Raw genomic sequence first — 23,159 nt, 5'->3', positions numbered from 1 at the left:
GGTATCTTTACACTGTTCGGTTTCCCCACATACATTCACAGTGATATGGGGTCCTCCTTTATGAGTGATGAACTGCGTCAATTCCTGCTCAGCAAGGGCATCGCCTCGAGCAGGGCGACAAGTTACAACCCCCGGGGAAATGGGTAGGTAGAGAGGGAGAACGGAACGGTCTGGAAGACCGTCCTGCTGGCCCTACAGTCCAGGAACCTCCCCGTCTCCCGGTGGCAAGAAGTCCTCCCGGTGGACCTCCACTCCATCCGGTCACTGCTCTGTACAACCACGAACCAGACACCTCACGAACGTCTCCTTGTTTTCTCCCGGAAGTCCTCCTCCGGGACCTCGCTCTCAACCTGGCTAGCGACACCCGGACCCATCCTGCTTCGGAAACATGTGAGGGCGCACAAGTCAGACCCATTGGTTGAGAGGGTCCACCTGCTGCACGCCAACCCCCAGTACGCCTACATAGTATTCCCTGATGGCCGCCAAGACACGGTCTCCCTTCGGGACCTAGCACCCGCCGGGACCCCATGCGCACCCGCACCATTGCCCCCACCCCCACCCTCCCCACAGCACCTAACTGGAGGGTCAGTGCTCCTGCCTAGGCCCGAACACACACCAACGCCCCCTACAGGCGCCTTCCCCCCCTGTCCACCTTTTGCCCCAACAGCGCCGCCTAGAGGTGACGAAGCTGCCTGGGAGGACGACATCACGCTCCCGGAGTCGCAATCGCCAGGACCCCCATCAGGATCACCGCCGAAGCCCAGACGCTCCAGAAGGATGACAGGCCACCCGATCGACTGATTGCTGCACTATGAACACTTTGTTATTACCCTCGACATCACGGTAGCTCCATACCTGGTCATACCATGCGAAAGGCGACTATTAACGCTGGCCATCACCCCGCCGGGCTCTTTTTTAACAGGGGGTGAATGTGGTAATACCAGGTATTGCAGTACCTGAGAGGTGGATGACCATTGGTTCGACCCAAGAGTCTACCATTGGCTGATGTACATAGCTCCGCCCTGAGAGGCGGAGTATAAGAACCGGTGCCGTCCCAGCAGCATTTACTTTCTGTATTGAAGCTGCTGGGGAAGAGTTCTAACAGATTAAAGCCTTCAGTTATGAATCACTTTGTCTTGAGAGTAATTGATTGCGCATCAGTGTCACACTGTGATACACCCTCTTATCATTGATGGTGCCATCACCGCTCAGTTTTATGTCTCTCAGCCCCCTAGCATCCTCTGTTCCATCAAATCTAGTTCTCTGTCGTTAATTTTGCAATTTTGCTATAAATGATTGTATAAAACCAAAGTATTGTACAAGATGGGGAGTGAATTTTAAATGGGGACAATGGCATTCCCTGGTTTAATTATCCCCTTCATATCTGCTCCATCTAAAGACTACATTTGGTCTTTAATTCCTGTGAGCAATGCCACAAGAGGCCAACCATAAATTAACATTTTTATAAAGTATTGATGTATAGCACTTAATACTAATGTATATCACATTAAATTTTGAAGGAATTTTTTTTTTGATTTGTGCGTTTAATGGATTCACTGCATATAAAGTTGTGTATAGTATTATAAAATCTCTGACACCTTTAAAAATGTAAGGAGGCTACTCAGTAAATAAAATCGCCATAGTCCCAAATGACCACAGGCTGCTTTCCCCTTTGAGGGGGAGCTGACTGGTGGTGATTGAACCTGGGGATCACCACACCTTAGGCACCTAATTGCCCTTGAACTGAGTGTCTCAGTCGTCCATTTCAGGGGACAGTTAAGAGTCAACTACGTTGCTGTGGGTCTGCAGGGCAAGGTTGACAAGACGGGCCATCATGAATAACCTCAGCAGGTACAGGGATTGAACCCACGCTGTTGGCCTCACTCTGCATCACAAACCAGCTGTCCAGCCAACTGAGCTAAACGATCATAGACCATTCGCGCGAAAATAACCTGTTTTTGTGCTATAACCTCTTTGTAAAAATTTGATAATGGTTCAAAATACTTTCTGAACTCAGTGAAATATCTCTCATCCCAACACAGCAATTGTGTTGTTTATTTCTTATAACATAATCACTACCCTCTCCCAAAACACCTTATAACGCTAAGGCGAACAAAATGCGTGGAACGTAGTTCTAGGTGTAAATTAATACTTGTTATGGGCCAGGGCTTAGAAACTCCAAAGTATATTATGAAGTTCACCTGACCTACAACCTTTATGCTGAATTTGAATAAGATGAGCACAAAAGCATTCACTGCAGGTGCAATTCATCAGACTTCCTAGACACTTCAATCAAAAAGAGGTTTATTCTAAGAATGTAGTTAACATATATATATATATGAAGACTTCCGGTGGTGGCCATGGAGTGAGAGGTTGCTTATTTAGTAGCTCCCACTCGTGGTGGATCTTTGGGACCTTTTTCCCTGACTTATGGGGGATTTGATCAGTAAAATTGGAGACTGGTGAGGTAGAGGAGAAGAATCCCCCACCGGTTTATGGATTTGTGGACCAGAGGTGGTCTGCAAAGGTGAGATCGTTGGGCAAAGAAGGGAGTGGAGTCTGCAGCACCGGAAAACATGGCAGAGGCTCAGGGACTGGGATTGCCGGCCCAGTGGTCAGCAGAGCAGCTGGTGGAATTCCTTCAGGAGAGCTTTGCTAAGCAAACACAAGAGTACCTGGACCCGATTGAGAACGGGATTGACCGGGTGGAGTAAAGATTGGAAGCCCAGGGCCAGGCGATCGAGAAGGTGGAAGAGGCAGTCGCTGAGGCGGTTGCTAACCGCGATGGCGGCAGAAATGGCTGGTGAGGGAACACCAGAAAAGGCTGCAGGAGAAGGTGGAGGATCTGGAGAACAAGTCGCGCAGGCAGAATTTGAGGATCGTTGAAGGCATGGCGGGATCGGACGCACAGGCATATGTGGCACGTATGTACGAGAAGCTGCTGGGGGAAGGTGCGTTTACTCGAACTTTGGAGGTGGATAGGGCACACAGAGCGCTTACAAGGAAGCCGCGGATGAATGAGCCGCTGAAGGCGATGGTGGTATGAATGCATTCTTCTGTTCATATATTCATGTGAAGAAAAAACATAACAAATTTGAATATTACTTGTTTTTTAACCAAATACCTGTGGAACTGTACTAAAATATTCTGCTCAAGTAATATACTTAAATTCAGAAATTCCATTTTGAATCTCCCTCCAAGATAGAATAAAGGCAGAATTGCTCCTCTTGGTTAGCCTTGGTGTTTCAGTGGTAGAATTCTTTCATGCCACGAGGGAGGCCCGGGTTCAATTTCCGGACAATGCAGCTCTTTTAGGGGCAACATGGTAGCACAGTGGTTAGCACTGTTGTTTCACAGAGCCAGGAACCCAGGTTCGATTCCCGGCTTGGGTCACTGTCTGTGCTGAGTCTGCACGTTCTCCCCAGTGTGGGTGCTCCGGTTTCTTCCCACAAGTCCCGAAAGATGTGCTTGTTAGGTAAATTGGATATTCTGAATTCTCCCTCTGTGTACCTGAACAGGTGCCAGAATGTGGCGACTAGGGGCTTTTCACAGTAACTTCATTGCAATGTTAATGTAAGCCTACTTGTGACACTAATAGAAATTATTATTATTGTATATTTGCTAATGAAGCATTCCCTTACATTTAATTACCTAGATGTTATGAATGTGCAATGCCAGCTCCACCAAGTAATTTGAATAAAACAGTGGGCCCGATCGAAAGGTCTCGCAGCACCCAGGCCGTTAAATCTCGCGAGAGGCATCCTCGGGGCGCCTCGTGAGATCCAACGAGATCTCGCTGGAAATTATCCAGATTTACATATTCAAGTGAGCAGTTTGGCTCACTTCAACATGTTGGTGCCGGATTCTCCCAAAGCCCGGGAATGAATGGCCACACCTCTGAGACCTTGCCACGGCGCCTTTTAGTACTGGTCCCGATAAACATGGACCAGGTGTAACTGCAACTGGGGGGTCTCCCAGGCTATCAGAGGCCCCGGGTGGTCGGACTCTGGGCAGGGTGGCACCCTGGCACTCAGGCTACATCTGAGCACCCTGGCACTGCCAGCCTGGTACCCTGGCAGTGCCATCTAGCACCCTTGCTTTCTCTTTGCTTTTGCTATGTCTCTGGAGGTTCCTGATTGGTATTTTGTGAGGAAGAGCTGAGATGAATCGTAAAAATCCTTGTTTGTGCATGGTGGTCTGAGTGGGCTGGGGTGGGGCCCAACTTGCAGTGGTGTAGTTGCTGCCGAGCGGGCCCTTTCGGTGGTGCTGTGTGCATCTAGATAATCGCTGCCATTGAAAATGTTGTCTTGGTTGAAGATCTCGACTCTGTGATGTAGTTCTCCAGAGATCACTTTGAAGAATTGCGGGATATCTTAGGGAGAACAGTCGAGGAACACAAGAGAGTTCTTGCACTTGAGAGAGCACTTTCCCCGGTGAAGGCCTTCCTTGAGATCCTACTGCACGGTGTGCCGTTTATCCTGACGGATCCGAGAGGTGGGGGCTGGGCAAGTGAGTTTGTGGGCTCAGGCCCTGGTGAGAGAGGTGGGAGGCGAGTTCCCAACTGAGTTTGAAAGTTGGCTGCCATGTTTTGCTAATCGTCATTCAGAGGCTGGGATGCATCAGATTCAATGGAGCACAGCAAATCTGATCTTGGAGGCCAGGGGTCTTTTGGGCCCACCAATCACGGGTCTTATATTATCCTGTTCTCGATGCTGGTCATAAGGGGTTGAAGGAGGTTGAGCCAGTCAAGTCATTCCCTCTGGCTGGTGCCTAGACAGTGGACTGCCTGAGTATTGGAGAGACAGCATGGTGGAAGTGATGGCGTTTTGTGCTTCGATCATTGGAATCCTAGAGAGATCCTGAAGAATGCTGGCTGATCCTGGCTTACCTTTTATCTTCTTGTGCAATATGGATGGTGTTGTATCCAGCAATTCTTCTCTAATCCTGGACATTACTCCCATGTGATTATGCTGTAGATTATTTATTGTAGTTTCTTTCCCTGCAAATGAGTGTGAGATGTGAGTGTGAGGGCTCGATTATCCTGTTCTAGCTAGATCATATTATGTGATTATGTGAAGTGTGATCTGTGAACAGTTTTACTCCTTTTTGGTATTACATCTTATAGTCCTTGTGGTTGTGGGAGAGGAGTGTGTTTTTTTAACCGCTCTCTGTCTCGTTTACAAAGAAGATGAATGGAACCAGAGTGGGGTGAATGGTGGGTGGTTGGGGTTGGTATGGTTAGTTTAGTCCTCGCTGAAATTCAGGATAGCCCCCCAGTTAGAGCTAATACATATCGTTTTTTTGGGGGGGGTGATTTTCTTTCCTTTTATTACTTGAATTTAAGAATCCATGCCTTTATTCTTCGACGGTCTAGGCAGATTTTGTATGCTAGGGAGGAATGGGTTCCTTCTGAATCCTAAGGTTGAAATTTATTTCACTTGGGTCTCTCCGTGAACATCTTTTGAAGAAAACGATTTAATAATGGTGCATGCTGAGGTTAGATTGCGTAGTTGTTGTTAGGTTGTTGAGGAGAGGGATTGCTCTTGGTATCCTTCCTCTAATGGCGGTCACTTGTGTCAGTTCGGGCGTCTCTCCTCCGGGGGCCTTCTTTCTTTCTCTCTCCAACCCGGTGAGCAGAGTGTTGTTTCTAATCCTGGTCTGGTCCGTTGGTCGGGGGGTGGTTCCTGGTTGTACCGGGAAGCAAGGAATTGGCGAAATCTCCCAGAGCATCCAATTATTGGGAATCTTGATGGTCCTTCTTCTCGGGTTTGTGTCCCCCCCACCCGCACTCCCTCAACCTCCCTGGCTGGGGCTGGAGTATCCTCTTAGTGCGGGCAGTGCACTGCCCCGGATGGGGGTGGTAGAGATATGGGTTTGGATGGGGTGTAGGTTTCCAGGTGTGGTGGAGACCCCGGGGCTAAAGTTTCCTGTGTGTCAGGATGAGCTGGGCTAGGCCAAGTCCGGCACTGTGGTTAGTATCCTGTGCCTCTGGGGGCTTGGGGTGTACCATCTCGAGGGTGCTTGTTGGGCGCATCATGGGGGGTTGGGTGTTGCTTCTTCGGTGCACGGGGGCCAGGGGAAGAGCTGAGTTCTATGCTTGGTCATTATCCTGTTGTTCCCCTGGATGGGTTAGACACCTTCATGTTTAATTGAGTGGCCTGTTCTCTTCTCCATTGGTGGGTGCTCGGTGTGCGCCAGGGGAATACGGAGCCTGGGTTGGGTCCTGATCCCTTGTTATCCTGTGAGGTAGTTCTAGCTTTTCCTTTTCTTTTTTCTTCCTTTCTTGGGAGGCTCTGAAGGTTTGATCATAATCCGAACATGTTGTTGCTGGTCCTCTACATATTAGTATGGAATAAGGTTGGTTCTGCACTGGGTCTTAGTTTGGGGTTAAGTTGTGTTGTGGGTGTATATGTGTAGCTCCCCTTAGAATTGGACTTTTCACGTATTTTCTATATTCCTGCAATGGTGGGTATGAGTAATCCATGCTTGGCTCCTATATGGGTCTGGTATCCGAGGAGAAGAGGCTGTGGTGAGTCATAGGTGCCTTTGGTGCTGCTAGAATTGGGGGAGCTGTGTGTTGGTGCGCACCCGAAAATGGCGTGGAAAATTAATCCTGATTTCCCGTTATGTTATAATCTTTATTGTCACAAGTAGGCTTACATTAACACTGCAATGAAGTTATTGTGAATTGCATAATCGCCACATTCTGGCGCCTGTTCGGGTACACAGAGGGAGAATTCAGAATGTCCAAATTACCTAACAAGCACGTCTTTCGGGACCTGTGGGAAGAAACCCGAGCACCCGGAGGAAACCCACGCAGGCACGGGGAGAACGTGCAGACTCCGCACAGGCAGTGACCCAAGCCGGAATCGAACCTGGGACCTTGGAGCCGAGAAGCAACAGTGCTAACCACCGTGCTACCCATTTGGAATTCAATGGTGTATATTTCAGTGTTATTCAATTCGAAATTAAGACACATGTAAGCAATAAATATATTGATGTTAAGCATTGAACAATGAAACAAATATTGAGTAACGTTGGTTGAATTTTTCTGCAGTAAGAGAAGAATGATGCATTAATAATTGAAGAGAGCGCATTGCTCCGTTAGATTTTTGCTGAACAAATGCTTAAATTCAACTTAAGTTCTATTTCTTCTGCTCTTATAAGTTGTGAAATCTGTTTTAAAGAAACAGCCATCTTCTTGTAAGATGTGTCATGGCCTCACAAACAGCTGGTTTGTGCCTCGTCTGAGGAGTGGTGATTCTCAGATTAACTCACCGACAGTCAGCTCTCCCCGTCAAAGAGGAAAGCATCCTTTAGTCATCTGGGACCATGGCAAATTTCCTTTTACTTTGACACTTCGACAAAAAATGAGAAAATTCAGCCATTATATAATGCTTGCTTTCTATGTGTTGATTTGAATGCTCCGCACATTTCCAGTTAGATTTGTTTTTCCTTTATGAATATCAAGCTCGAATCTAGCAATGGAAATATGTTACATCAATTTGCATATACATAAATATGTCCCACTCGAAAGAACGACACAGGAAGTGACACCAAAAATATGTTGGGCAAAACTTTAAAAAAAGTAAATTCAGACTACCCAATTCTTTTTTTCCAATTAAGGGGCAATTTTAGTGTGGCCAATTCACCTACCCCGGACATCTGTTTGGGTTGTGGGGGTGAAACCCATGCAGACATGGGGAGAATGTGCAAACTCCACATGGACAGTGACCCAGGGCCGGGATCGAACCTGGGACTTTGGCGCCATGAGGCAGCAGTGCTAACCACTGTGCCACCGTGCTGCCCATGTTGGGCAAAACTTGAAAGTGTGTGGTGTTGCTCATAAGTTAGAGGTCATATTGTTACAAAGGCAGCAATGGATTGTCAGAGTGGGTGGAAGACAAACTTGCCTGCCACCACTTTTTATTATAATCTCAATAAGCACAGGTGGATAGACATGTGAGATCTGGGTGGTTAAATCCATGGACATTTCCCAAGACCCCATCATGCTACTTCAATATGAAGCATGAGGAATATAACTGAGCTTCACAGATATATTAACCTCCCTGATGTCAAAGATGATTCCTGTGATCAAAAGGTTGTCCCATGAGAAACGTTTGAGTAGAATAGGCTTATGTGCTCAGGAATTGAGAAGAATGGTGTTAAAATTTATAAAATTCTTAGTGGGCTTGACAGGATGACTGGTGAGGGGTTGTTTACCTTGGCTGGAGAGCCAAGGGACCAAGAGTCTCAGGATAGGGAATTAACCATTTAGGGCGGAGATGAGGAGACATTTCATCACTCAAAGGGTCTTGACTCTTTGGACTTCTATATCCCAGAGACTTATCGACGCTAAGTCGCTGAGTACATTCAAGACTGAGTTGAATGGTCTTTTTGGACACTTGGAATCAAAGTATGTGGAAATAGGGCAGAAAATTGGCGTTGATGATCCTATTGAATAGTGGAGCATACTCGAGGGGCCATATCATATTTCTTATGTTCTTATGATGAATGAAACTAATATGCAAAGAGGTAAATCATGATTTCACACCTACCTGTGTGCCCATTATTAGATAACGCAAGTTGTTCTGTTTCTGGTAGGTTGTACCCTTCAAGAGTGATTGGAGGAAGGTTTTTGTTGAATATGGTTTTACCAGTGTCGATATTGATAGGAGACTGTGAATTCTTATCACAAAGCACGTAGCTTTCATTCCAGTTTTGATCTGAAGGAAAATGAAGCACAAGATACCAAACCAAGCATAAGTCACTGGATATACTGGATATGTATTGTTGTTATTATCGGGATTTTATAGGCATTTATACATAATGACCGGGAGGTGCGCAAAACCCCGTGAGAGGCCAAAATGGAGTACTTTGTCAGCAAGATCTCGGGATGTGATTAACTCCCCCCACCATTGACATAATGAAGATCCCCTCCAGGAAGCTGGGAACCTCATTTAAATACATTAACATATATTATAGGGCTTTCCTGCTGTATCATCCCCCCTCATTGGGATCTCCCACCTTGTTGGTGTGACGTCACATTGGCGAGGTTTGCAACAGATTTTTGAAAATGGGAACCTGGGGAAGGGAACCTGTTGGGGGATATACAGGTGAGCACAGCCCCTAGGGTGAGAAAGACATGCCCAGGTATTACCCTGGACACTGCCTTCTGGCACTGTCCCCTGGCACTGTCCCCAGCACCTTGATGCTGCCCCAAGCACCTTCACACTGCCCTCTAGCACTGGCTCCTGGATCTAGCCCCTGGCACTGGCCAAGTTTTAAGTTTTAGTGCAGCTAATATGATTGCAGTTGTAGCTAGGCAGTGAGAGAGAAACATAGAAAATAGGAACAGGAATAGGCCATTCAGCCCTTCCGACCTGTTCCACCATTCAATAAGACCATGGCTGATCATCTAACTCAATAACCTGCACCCGCTTTCCCCCCCATGTCCTTTCAGTTCCAAGCTAATGTAACTCCACTATTTAAAAAAGGAGGTAAGGATAAAACAGAAAATTATCGATACGCCAGCCTGATGTTGAAAGTGGGGACATTCTAGAGACCGTTATAAAAGATTTTATAACAGAGCGCTTGGAAAACAGTGGAGCAATCTCCTACCATGACTCACACCCTTAAATTAAACCTTTGGAAGATTCTTAATGTCAGATAATATCAATTACTCCAGATCCCTTGTTTCCTGGTCCTCATTACGACAAAATATGGCCCTTACAAGCTACAAACCACAAAAAGACATTACAAACTTTTGATAAAGGCATGGGCAGGGATTCTCCGATCCCGCGCCGGGTTGGAGAATCGCCGGGGGGGGGGGGGGGGGGGCGCGAGAATTGCGCCACGCCGCTCTGACGCCAGGTCGCCGATTCTCCGGCGATCGGAGAATCGGTTTAGCACAGGGCTAAAGAGCTGGCTTTTAAAGCAGGCCAAGGCAGGCCAGCAGCACGGTTCAATTCCCGTACCAGCCTCCCCAAACAGGCGCCGGAATGTGGCGACTAGGGGCTTTTCATAGTAACTTCATTTGAAGCTTACTTGTGACAATATGCGATTTTCATTTAATTCATTCTTCAATCGGCCCACGGGGTCGCCACCGCGCTGGTCGGGAGCCGTTGAAAGCGCCCCCCCCCCACGGCGTTTCTCCGCACCTCGACGGGCCGAGTGCCCGCCGAGTTCATCCAAGTCCAGCCGGCGTGGGTTACGTATGGTCCTACCTGGCGGGACCTTGGAGATCTGGCGTCCTGGTTGGGGGGGGGGGGATCCGACTCCGGAGGGGGCCTCCACGGTGGCCAGGCCCGTGATCGGGGCCTACCGATTGGCGGGCGGGCTAATTCTGGGGGGGGGGGGGGGGCTATGCTCCTCCGTGCCGGGCCCCTGTCGGGCTCTGCCATATTGCCCGGAGGCCAATGCGGAGACTGCAACCTGCGCGCATGCGCGTACCACGCTGGCCATGGCGTGCATGCGCGGACCCTCCCCGGCCGTGGCGCGCTTGCGAGGAACCGCGCCGGTCATGGCGCACTGGCTTTGAACGCCGGAGCAGCGGACAGCACTCCGGTGCCATACTAGCCCCCGAGGAAGGGGTGAACGCCTGGGCCTGGAGGCCCGTTGACGCTGGAGTCGCTTGCGCCGGTTTTGGCGCTGGCGTCAACACTTGGCCGGGACTTCGGAGAATCCCGGCCATGGAGACTCCAAGGCGAGTTCTAGAGACATTTAATAACACAACATTATAGACATGAAGCCCGGCTACAGCTTACCGGGTCCTCTCTCCTTTCTAGTCAGCCTCACACTGGCTGACCTTTTATGCCAGTGCTAGTAAGCTGGAGCTTACATTCCCAATGCGCACAGGGAAACAAATATCCTCAATTGGATTTGTCATGTACAGGTTATTACAAAACTATTAGCGATACCCAACCTTACACATTACCTGTCAATCAGCTCTCTCCCTTGTAGCCACTACTGCTGCAGCAGGGCAAGACCACTCTCTGTAGGTTAAAAAAATTATAAAGCAAAGAAAAAAATCCAAAAAGCACCACTTACCACTCTGCACTGAATTCCCACTGTGCTCCAAATTCCTGATACCCACAATCACTCGAGCTGTGTCTCACTCAGTCAGCTGAGTCAGCTACCTTAGTTCTCACAGCTCTGCTAGAAGCAGTTGGTTTGGAAGGTTTTAGAGGGAACAGCTCTCTTAGCTTTGCTAGAAAAAAAGCCATACTATTGAGAAATGGTTAAGAAAACAAATGCAGAGTTCTGAAGAGCAGTTAGTTAAGGAAATAAGGATAAGTTTTCAAGACATCGGAGGTTAAAGAAACTAGAACAGAGCACTGTTCAATAAAGACAGACAAAGCTGAGAAGAAGGCTGAGGTGCCGAAAAGATATCTGACGTGATTTTCAGGTAAATGAGATTTTACTACAGCCTGTGGAAGATGAGCTGAAATAACTTTGGAAATCAGTGGCTGGATCTCGGAGCTTGTGTAGAAACATTCAAGACAAAGAAATCCTAAATGCGCTGGTGTAAAATCCTGGTTTGGATTTGCTGTTTAAAGTAGAGCAAAAGCTTTGTTTTAAAGTGCCATTTGGAAAACCCAGTCTAGATCTCAGAATGCAAACCATTAAGTGAAAGCATAATTATGAGGGAAGATTTTAAAGCGTGTTTCTGGGCGTGGAGTTTGGAAATTCTCACGTGACTGTCATCTGGGAGGATTCTGTGGAGACATCCACAATCTTTCACTTTGGGTTCAGAGTGGAGAGTGTATTTGCCCACAATCATCTTGTGTGCTTAAAAGGGATTTTGTGTGTTAATGAGACCATTGTACCTTCTATTTTAAAAATATTTTTATTCTTCCCCTTTTTCACATTTTCTCCCAAATTTACACCCACCAACAATAAGCAATAATCATTAACAAATATGTCAATCCCCATATCAATAACAACGATCCCATCCTCCCACCAAACCCCAAATATTAGCCCGCATGTTCACATAAACAAATGACAAAAAGGAATCAGGAATCACCCATAGTCACCCTTAATACACACAGCCCCCCTCCCCAACCCTCCCATCCCCCCTCCCCAACTAATGTTCGATGTTATCCAGTTCTTGAAAGTGCATAATGAATAATACCCATGAATTGTAGAACCCCTCCATCCTTCCCCTCAGTTCAAACTTAACCTTCTCAAGAGTCAAGAATTCCAACAAGTCCCTCCCGCCATGCCAGGGCACAGGGTGGAGTGGTAGGTCTCCACCCTAGCAGGATCCGCCTTCGGGCGATCAACGAGATGAAGGCTACAACATCCGTTTCCAACCCGGCTGGTTCGACACCCCGAACATGGCCTCCCGAGGGCCCGGGTCACGTTTCACATGCACCACTTTAGAGATTACCTTAAAAACCATTACCTTCCAGTAATCCTCTAGCTTTGGACAGGACCAAAACATATGAACGTGCTTCTACTCCTTCAAAGAATCGGCTCATCCTCACCCTCGTGTGGTGTGCTCTGTATACCACCTTCAGCTGTATCAGCCCCAACCTCGCGCACGAGGTGGAGGCATTCACTCTCCGGAGCACCTCACACCAGAACCCCTCCTCCATATCCTCTCCCAACTCTGCCTTCCACTTTGCCTTGATCCCTTCCAGTGGTGCCTTCCCCTCCTCCAAAATAGCTCCGTAAACCGCCGACATTACCCCCTTCTCCAATCCCCCTGTCGTCAGCACTTCCTCCAGCAATGTGGAGGCTGGCTCCTCCGGGAAGCTCGGTAACTCCTTTCTGGCAAAATCTCGAACCTGCATGTATCTAAACATTTCCCCCTGCTCCAGCCCATACTTCGCTTCCAACTTTGCTTCAATCCTGAAAACCGATCCTAAGAAACAAATCTTTCAGTGTCCTAATCCCCTTCTCCTCCCATTTCTGAAAATTTCCATCCCACTTCCCTGGCTCAAATCTGTGGTTCACCCGAATCGGCATTTCCCTTGACCCTGCCCCCAACCCGAAGTGTTGGCAAAACTGCCACCAAATTCTCAATGAAGAGACCACTGTATCTTAAGATGTATGTTGTAATCCATGGCAATCCTAAAACCTGTGTGTAATTGTTAAACTAAAAGGAGAGTACAGGAGTAATTGTATTATAATCTGATTTTTTCAAGTTTAAGCATTCTTTTTTTCTTTATTGTTAAATCTAATTAGCGGTTCTCTGACTCTGTCCTCCATGTTTTATTTAAAAAAGTTAATGTTATGGTCTTTTGAGCCAGTGTTCCTTTCTGGGATCTTCCCATCCAGTTATAACATCAATTCGGATTGTAACAATGGACTGAGGGCAAGGAGAGAAGAGATCGGGGGAGACAAAGAAGGAGAAATAATGCCTTATCACCACTCTTATAAATCCTGAATGGCTCATTAGCAACCAATTTCTTGCATGATATTTAAAATCTCATAATTATTGCACTTCTTCCTGTTGGAAATTAAACTTTGAGATGCATGCACATCTTGGGCGAAATTCTCCGTAATCGGCGCGATGCCCGCCGACCGGCGCCAAAAACGGCGCAACTCAGTCTGGCATTGCGCCGCCCTAAAGGTGCGGTATCCTCCGCATCTTGAGCGGCCGAGCCCTAACCTTGAGCCGCGCTGGACTGATTTCCGTCCCGCCAGCTGGCGGGAAAGGCCTTTGGTGCCCCGCCAGCTGGCGTGGAAATGACATTGTCGGGCGGCGCATGCGCGGGAGCGTTAGCGGCCGATCATGGCATCCCCGCGAATGCGCAGTGGAGGGGGTCTCTTCCGCCTCCGCCATGGTGGAGACCACGGCGAAGGCGGAAGGAAAAGAGTGCCCCCACGGCACAGGCCCGCCCGTGGATCGGTGGGCCCCGATCGCGGGCCAGGCCACCGTGGGGGCATCCCCCGGGGCCAGATCGCCCCGCGCCCCCACCATGACCCCGGAGCCCGCCCGCGCCGCCTTGTCCCGCCGGTAAGAGAGGTGGTTTAATCCACGCCGGCGGGACAGGCATTCCAGCAGCGGGACTTCGGCTCATCCGGGCCAGAGAATCGCCGGGGGGGGGCCCGGCAACCGGCGCGATTCCCTCCCCTGCCGAATCTCCGGTGCCGGAGAATTCGGCAACCGGCGGGGGCGGGATTCACGCCAGACCCCGGCGATTCTCCGACCCGGCGGGGGGTCGAAGAATCTCGCCCCTTATTTGTGACAACTTCAACAAAGGTTCGTCCAGTCTCGAAAACTTAGCTCACTTCTCTCTCCACAGATGCTGTCAAGACCTGCTGGGATTGTCTCGTATTTTTTATTTTTGTTTCAGATTCCAGCAACCGCAATAATTTGCTATTATTTGTGACTCAATTGTGCTCCATGTATGACAGACGGCTTGTGCGTTACACAATGGGCGAGATTGACCCTCCCCGCCGGGTCGGAGAATCGCCGGGGGCTGGCGTGAATCCCGCCCCCGCCAGTTGCTGAATTCTCCGGCACCGGAGATTCGTCGGGGCCTGGAATCGCGCTGCGCCGGTTGGCGGGCCCACCCCCCCCGGCGATTCTCCGGCCCAGATGGGCTGAAGTCCCACTGCTAGAATGCCTGTCCCACCGGCGTGGATTAAACCACCTCTCTTACCGGCGGGACAAGGCGCCGCGGGCGGCTCCGGGGTCCTGAGGGGGGCGCGGGGCAATCTGGCCCCGGGGGGTGCCCCCACGGTGGCCTGGCCCGCGATCAGGGCCCACCGATCCGCGGGCGGGCCTGTGCCGTGGGGGCACTCTTTTCCTTGTGCCTTCGCCACGGTCTCCACCATGGCAGAGGCGGAAGAGACCCCCTCCACTGCGCATGCGCGGGGATGCCATGAGCGGCCGCTGACGCTCCCGCGCATGCGCCGCCCGGCAATGTCATTTCCGCGCCAGCTGGCGGGGCACCAAAGGCCTTTCCCGCCAGCTGGCGGGGCGGAAATCAGTCCGGCGCGGGCCTAGCCCCTCAAGGTTAGGGCTCGGCCGCTCAAGATGCGGAGGATTCCGCACCTTTGGGGCGGCGCGAGGCCGGACTGATTTGCGCCGTTTTTTGCGCCGGTCAGCGGACATCGCGCTGATTACAGAGAATTTCGCCCAATGTATGCGATCATGTCACAGATATGGGGCAAAATTCTCCATATGGCGTGGATTAAACCACCTCTCTTACCGGTGGGACAGGCATTCCAGCAGCGGGGCTTTGGCCCATCCGGGCCGGAGAATCGCCGGGGGGGGGCCGCCAACCGGCGCAATTCCCGCCCCCGCCGAATCTCCGGTGCCGGAGAATTCGGCAACCGGCGGGGGCGGGATTCACGCCAGCCCCCGGCGATTCTCCGACCCGGCGGGGGGTCGAAGAATCCCGCCCATGGGATTGTATCATAGGTCCAACCTTTCAGCAAGAAAAGAAACAAAGTATCTGTAGTTTAACAGTGGAAAGTGTTTTGTTGCCTCAAGTGATTCTTCTCGTTGTGTCTTATTAAAACCAAGCTGGAACTAGGGAAAATAGGGGGCAGGATTTTCTCAGCCCACACCGGTTCTGAGAATCGCCAGGCCGGGCGCGAATCGCGGGATGCCGCCCCGACGCTGGTCCGCCGATTCGCCGGTCACCGGAGAATAGGCGCCATTGGCGCCGATGCTCTATGCGATTCTCCGCCCGGGATGGGCCGAGTGACAGCCCAAAAAAGCCCGCCGGCGCCGTTCACATCTGGGGCGTCATTCTCCGATCCCCCGCCGGGTTGGAGAATGCCTGTTGGCCGCCGTGAATCCCGCCCCCGCCGAAGTCTCCGGTACCGGAGATTGGGCGGGGGCGGGAATCGGGCTGCGCCGGTTGGCGGGACCCCCTGCTCAATTCTCCAGCCCGAATGGGCCGAAGTCCCGCCCAGAAATTGCCTGTCCCGCCGGCGTAAATCAAAGCTGGTATTTACCGGCGGGACCAGGCGGCGTGGGCGGGCTCCGGGGTCCTGGGGGGGGGCGCGGGGCGATCTGACCCCGGGGGGTGCCCCCACGGTGGCCTGGCCCGCGATCGGGGCCCACCGATCCGCGGGCGGGCCTGTGCCGTGGGGGCACTTTTTCCCTTCCGCCTCCGCCACGGCCTCCACCATGGCGGAGGCGGAAGAGACTCTCCCCACTGCGCATGCGCGGGAAACTGTCGGCGGCCGCTGGCGCTCCCGTGCATGCGCTGCATTTCCACGCCAACTGTCGGGGCAACAAACGCCATTTCCGCCAGCTGGCGGGGCGTAAATCCCTCCGGCGTCGGCCTATCCCCTCAATGTTAGGGCTCGGCCCCCAAAGATGCAGAGCATTCTGCACCTTTGGGCCGGCGCGATGCCTGTCAGATTGGCGCCGTTTTTGGCGCCAGTCGGCGGACATCGCGTCGTTGGGGGAGAATTTAGCCCCAGGTCTTTCCCGGCAGGACCTCGGCGTCCATCCTGTCGGGGGTGGCCTGGTTGGCGGTGGGGGGGGGGTTCGACCCTGGGGGGAGGGCCTTCAGCGTGGCCTGGCCCACGATTGGGGGCAGCCGATCGGCGGGCCGGCCTATCCTTTTCGGGGCCTCTTTTACTCCACGCCGGCCCCTGTAGCCCTATGCCATGTTGCGTCGGGGCCAGCGCCGAGAAGGAAGATACCGCGCATGCGTGCCGGTCACAGCGCACACGCACATACCCACGGCGCCCATTTGACGCCGGTATGGACAGCTGGAGAGCCGTGGGTCGCTCCAGTGCCGCGCTGGCCTCCTGTAGGGCAGAGGATCGCTACACTTAGCGGTCCGATGACGCCGTCGTAAAACTCTCCAGTTTTTACCACGGCGTCAACACTCTGCCGTCAGAACGGAGAATCCCGCCCAGGGCTTCCACAAAGTCTGAGAAGGAGGGGAACAGAAAGCCCTTGTTTTACTCCATCAACTGTGTAAATAATTTTAACATGAACGGGCAAGCTTTGTAGCAACAAAATAAATAGAATACACCCATAATTAAAGGCTGCGATTCTCTGCACAGTAAAGGATAATATTTGACACCAGCATCCAGTATGGTTGAGATGGAATGGAAAGTTATCTTGTCCATGACAGTAGACAACATTTGGGACACAACAGCTGGCTTAGCATGATAGAGCCTATGCTGGGAATTTCCTCAGGCCACCATCATTGGTCAATTTAACTTTGGCAGAAAGATATGCAAACATGATTTTGGCCAATCAGCCACTGAAGGCGCTGCGGGTCAATTGGGAGACAAGTCCCAGCAGGAAATCCCAACGTAGCTCTTTTCTGAGCAGATGCTGCTCTGTTTAATCATGGGGACAGCGTCAGTTCATGCCAAGCAAGCAGCTGTTGTCCATTAATTATTAATCTTTGATGTTACTGTTAAGATCAACAGAGAATCAGGTTGCGTATTCAAACAACTGTTATTACCTTTATAAGTCCAATGATCAAGCATGTCACCTGGGGGGGGAAGAAAGCAGAGAAGAATTATTAATATAACGGAAAAGTCAACAGCTGTTGCCGAGAAATATAACAATGGGTTTTAAGAGTAGTTTACAAACATTAATTTTTTAAAAACCTACAAGTATTTTGTGATGATAGCGGGAAATAGTGCAAATAGCCCATAGTGAATCACTCTTGTCTGTATTTATAAGACAAATTCAACCCTCCTAAACATTTTGTTACATTTCGTTCCTTTGTGATAAATATCTGGGGCATGAAAAAAAACCCTACTGAGTTTGTGTAATTGAGACTGATAATCATAAGTACAGAAACTGGGTCTCTTTTTGGTGTAATTCTAATATGGCAGTGTCAGAAAATGGGGCAAATTCATAACTGAGTGATTTCTTCTCCTTTTACACTACTCAGCAGATGACACAACAAGGCGAGCATTTCCACCCCCCCGTCCCTCTGCTGTTAGCACCATGTTAAGGATGTTTCTGAGGTATCTCAGAGGCTATGAGCGAATTCTGCCATGAGAGATCCTGATATACAGCTACTGAAAGATGGCTTGGCTACCATGTGGATTTACATTGGAACATAAAATCCAGAAGGCAAAGAGCAGTCAATCTTAGAAGCTGCTACTCTGAATTACTGGTGTCTCAGGAGTATACCTCATCTGTTACACCACTACCGGCGCAGGCTTCAAACTCTATTTTTTAAATAAAAGTCATGGGAAGAAGAGGTTCTGCTCTGCTGCATTTCTAGTGGTACAATTGTACTGCGGGATTTTTGTCCAATAAAATGTACTAGTGGTACAATTTCTAGTGATACAATTGTATTGCGGGATTTTTGCCCAATAATTTTGTTCACTATTGAGTGAAAATGTTGGAGCAATATTACACAGAACATAGAACACATAGTGCAGAAGGAGGCCATTCAGCCCATTGAGTCTGCACTGACCCACTTAAGCCCTCACTTCCACCCTGTCCCCGTAACCCAATAACTCTTCCTCACCTTTTTGGTTACTAAGGGCAATTTATCATGGCCGATCCACCTAACCTGCACGTCTTTGGACTGTGGGAGGAAACCGGAGCACCCGGAGGAAACCCACGCTGACACAGGGAGAACGTGCAGACTCCTCACAGACAGTGGCCCAGCAGGGAATCAAACCTGGGACCCTGCCGCTGTGAAGCCACAGTGCTATCCACGTATGCTACCATGCTGCCCAATATTAGGGATATATCTTTCTTTAAATATATCACAGAAAACTCCAAATACATATTTTCTGCCAACTCTTTTTCTGCATCAAAATCAGGAATTAAAAAATTGATGTTGAGGTCAATGTACTTCTGACTTACTTAAATGGGAGGGAATAATTATAGTGCCTATGGTTTTCCAAGGAATCACATTGGGCCAGGATGGTATGATTCCCTTCAACTTACTTCTTGGCCAATATATTAAACAATGGTTAGCCTTTTTATGATAGTCTTACTTGGTGGTGTCATAGAATTTACAGTGCAGAAGGAGGCCATTCGGCCCATCGAGTCTGCACAGGCCCATGGAAAGTTCACCCTATCTAAGCCCACACCTCCACCCTATTCCCATAACCTAGTAACCCCACCCAACACTAAGGGCAATTTTGGACACAAACATGGCCAATCCACCTAACCTGCACATCTTTGGACTGTGGGAGGAAACCGGAGCACCCGGAGGAAACCCACGCAGACAAGAGGAGAACATGCAGACTCTGCACAGACAGTGACCCAAGCCGGGAATCGAACCTGGGACCCTGGAGCTGTGAAGCTAACCACTGTGCTACCGTGCCGCCCTCAAAAAATGTCAAACAAAAACTGTCAAACAAACACAGCCAGTAAAAGTCCCATTGAAGAAATACTTAATCCATATGTCCCTGCTTAATCCTGTCCAAATAAACACATAGGCAGTGAAAAAACACTTCAAAGAAGGATAACACTATTAGAAGCTCATGAAACGGTCAATAAAACAATGCTTGAAAGTCCATTTGCAGCTGTGGGTTAAATCCATTAGTGAGTAGAGATGAACCAAGCACTCATAATGAAGCCATCTAGAACTATATCAACAGAAGCAAGCAAACAGATGGAGAGACATCTGTTTAGGCAGATGACTTTATTATGAATGCTTGGCTCAGCTAAAAGTCTCACTAATAGACTCAGCCTAACAGGAGAATGTTTACACAGCTTGTGGATACTGTAACAGGGCTTCAAAAGCACAGTAGATGTCAGGAAATTAATTCAATGTGAAAATCAAACCACAGGGTCCCCTACTTACATTCATAGAATGCAGAAGAGGACTTTAGCCACTAGATAAAGAACTTCAATAGATCTGAACTCTTACAAATAGTTCTGGTCAAATTTAATAGTCTTACTTTTTTAGGACAGAGCCCGAGGATTAATTACTACACTGAAAACAGATATAAATCATCAAACACCATTACATTATGATGGTTGAAGTTGACAAGAGCCTTTAAATGCATCTGCAAAAGTCTAATGTTCTGGGGATAAACAGCTGGTGGAATTGAAATCACGGGCGGGATTCTCCAACCCCCACCGGGCCGGAGAATCGCTGGGGGGCGGTGTGGATCCTGCCCCGATGCCGGCTGCCGGATTCTCTCATGCCGGTTTTTCAGCGGGGGCGGGAATCACGTCACGCCGGTCGGGGGCCATTGGCAGTGGCCCGCCCGGCGATTCTCCGCTCCGCGATGGGCAGAGTGGCCGCCCGTTTTCGGCCAGTCCCGCTGGCGTAAATCAAACAAGGTCCTTACCGGCGGGACCTGGCTCTGCGGGCGGCTTGCGGAATCCTCGGGAGGACGCGGGTGGATCTGGCCCCGGGGGTAGCCCCCATGGTGGCCTGGCCCGCAATCGGGGCCCACCGATCTGCGGGCAGGCATGTGCCGTGGGGGCACTCTTTCCCTCTGCGCCGGCCACTGTAACGGTCTGCCATGGCCGGCGTGGAGGAGAACCCCCCTGCGCATGCGCTGGGATCACGGCAGAACACGCTGGTGCTCCCATGCACGCCATGCCGGCCGGTGGAGGCCCTTCGGTGCCGGTTGTCAACCCCGCCGGCACCAGCCAAGCCCCTGAAAGTGCGGAGGATTCCGCACCTTCCGGGCGGCCCGACGCCGGAGTGGTTCACTCCACTCCTTAGCGCCGGTACGGCCTGCCCCGCCGGATAGCGGAGAATCCCGGCCCTCATCTCCGTGATGGAGACCATGGGCGAAATTCTCCCCCAACGGCGGGATGCCCGCCGACTGGCGCCAAAACCGGCGCCAATCAGATGGGCATCGCGCCGGCAAAAAGGTGCGGAAGTCTCCGCATCTTTGGCGGCCTAGCTCCAACATTGAGGGGCTAGGCCAACGCCGGAGGGATTTCCGCCCCGCCAGCTGGCGGAAATGGCGTTTGTTGCCCCGCCAGCTGGCGCGGAAATGCGGCGCATGCGCGGGAGCGTCAGCGGCCGCTGTCAGTTTCCCAGCGCATGCGCGGGAGCGTCAGCGGCCGCTGTCAGTTTCCCAGCGCATGCGCGGGAGCGTCAGCGGCCGCTGTCAGTTTCCCGCGCATGCGCAGTGGGGAGAGTCTCTTCCGCCTCCGCCATGGTGGAGGCCGTAGCGGAGGCGGAAGGGAAAGAGTGCACCCACGGCACAGGCCCGCCCGCGGATCGGTGGGCCCCGATCGCGGGCCAGGCCACCGTGGGGGCACCCCCCGGGGTCAGATCGCCCCGCGCCCCCCCCCCCAGGACCCCGGAGCCCGCCCACGCCGCCTGGTCCCGCCGGTAAATACCAGGTTTGATTTACGTCGGCGGGACAGGCAATTCCTGGGCGGGACTTCGGCCCATCCGGGCCGGAGAATCCAGCGGGGGGTCCCGCCAACCGGCGTGGCCGGATTCCCGCCCCCGCCCAATCTCCGGGAGCGGAGACTTCGGCGGGGGCGGGATTCACGGCGGCCAACGGCCATTCTCCGACCCGGCGGGGGGTCGGAGAATGACGCCCCTTGAAACTATCATTCGATAGTTGTAAAACCCCATCTGGTTCACTAATGTCCTGGTCTGGCTTACATGTGATTCCAGACCCACAGTGCAGGTTCCCCTTCAAGTCACTCGCTACCCTGACTTGGAAATATATCGTCATTCCTTCACTGTCGCTGGGGCAACATCCTGGAACTCCCTCCCTAACAGCACAATGAATGTGTCTACACCTGAAGGACTACAGCGGTTCAAGAAGGCAACTCGCCTCCACCTTCTGAAGGGCAACTAGAGATGGGCAATAAATGCTGGCCAACCAGCGATGCCCACATCCCATAACTGAATAGAAAAATGTGGCTGACGTTTAACTGCCCATTTAATAGCCTTTTAAGCCATTCAAACCAGGGCCAATTAACATTGGGCAACAAATGCTGACCTTGCCAGCAACGCCCACATCCCATACAAAAATTAAGAAATGTTTGGTCTGCATCTAAAGAAGGATATATTTGCTTGGAGACGGTACAGTGAAGATTTACTCAATTAGTTCCTGGGGTGGCAGGGTTGTCCTGTGATGAGAGGCTCGTAAATTGTGCCTATTCTCTGGAGTGTAGAGAAATGAGAGGTCATCTCGTTGGAACATAAAAGGGCGGAATTCTCCTAAACAATGGTTAGCATGGTACAATTCCCACCAGGTGGATGAATGTGATCCAGATCGCAAACCACTTACATTTGCAAAGAACTATACAAGACGGGAACAAGCCCTCCAAGCCTGCGCCGATCATGACGCCTGTCTAAATGGAAACCTTCTGCACTCCGGGGCCCGAATCCCTCCATTCCCATCCTGTTAATGTATTCATCAAGATGCCTCTTAATCGTCGCTATCATATCTGCTTCGATCACCTCCACCGGGAGTGCGTTCCAGTCACACACCACGCTCTGTGTAAAAAACTTCACTCGTACATCTCCTTTAAACTTTCCCTCTTGCACCTCAAACCTATGTCCTCTAGTAATTGAACTTTCCACCTTGGGATAAAGCTTCTGACTATCCACTCTGTCCATGTCACTCATAATTTATAAACTTCTATCAGGCAGCCCTTCAACCTCCGTCATTCCAGTGAAAACATTCCACGTTTATCCAACCTTTCCTCTTTGCCTGGTCTGCAGGAGGAAAGCTAAGATATTATTTTGGTGTGGGGTGAGTTATCCACTGGCATCGGAGAGGATGGGGCCTAAAAAGCCAGCGGGTCTAGTTCCTCAGAGAGTAATTTTTAAAGGGCATTGTGATATCAGTGTAAAGTGATATGGCCCCCCCTGCCCCCCAAGGATATGGCAAGCCTTCCTCCCAGCAGACAAAGGGAGCACCTCCATCCCTTCACCACAGAGGAGCAAACTGCCCACACCACTAAATGATTGGTCACCCCCCCCTCACATCAAGCAAGCATGAGGGTGCTCCAAGCCCCACCCCCCAGTTAGAGGCATCATTCCCCGCGTCAGTCACAGGCATTATTCCCCTTCCCCCCTCACCGCCGAGTCTGAGGCATAATTCCCCACCCATCAGTCAGAGGCATCATCCCCCCCCTCCTGCCTTCCCAGTCAGAGGAATCATTCCCACCTCCCCCACCCCAGTCAGAGGCATCATGCGACCCCCCCCAGTCAGAGGCATCACCCCGCTTCCTCCCCCCACACAAGAGAGAAACTCCGCTATGGAGTCATCAAAGACCGCAACTCCTTCAGCCCCCTCCCCTTCAGGCCCTG

The 23,159-nt window shown here is 50.8% G+C and overlaps 1 protein-coding gene across 5 annotated transcripts in view; it reads right to left on the bottom strand.

Moving 5' to 3' along the window:
* ca9 (carbonic anhydrase IX) overlaps window positions 1-23,159 on the bottom strand; it is a 259,496-nt gene that overhangs the window by 170,917 nt on the left and 65,420 nt on the right. For all 5 annotated transcript variants that reach the window (XM_072497192.1, XM_072497193.1, XM_072497189.1 and 2 more), the window contains exons 2-3: window positions 17,400-17,429; window positions 8,559-8,726 (exon numbers count right to left, since the gene is read on the bottom strand). In XM_072497192.1, coding sequence (XP_072353293.1) covers window positions 8,559-8,726; window positions 17,400-17,424 — 193 coding nt within the window. In that variant the 5' untranslated portion in view covers window positions 17,425-17,429. The remainder of the gene's footprint in view (window positions 1-8,558; window positions 8,727-17,399; window positions 17,430-23,159) is intronic.

This window comes from Scyliorhinus torazame, chromosome 3 (assembly GCF_047496885.1).
Source record: "Scyliorhinus torazame isolate Kashiwa2021f chromosome 3, sScyTor2.1, whole genome shotgun sequence".
Taxonomy (NCBI): Eukaryota; Metazoa; Chordata; class Chondrichthyes; order Carcharhiniformes; family Scyliorhinidae; genus Scyliorhinus; species Scyliorhinus torazame.
This window is presented reverse-complemented; position numbering and strand designations above follow the sequence as displayed.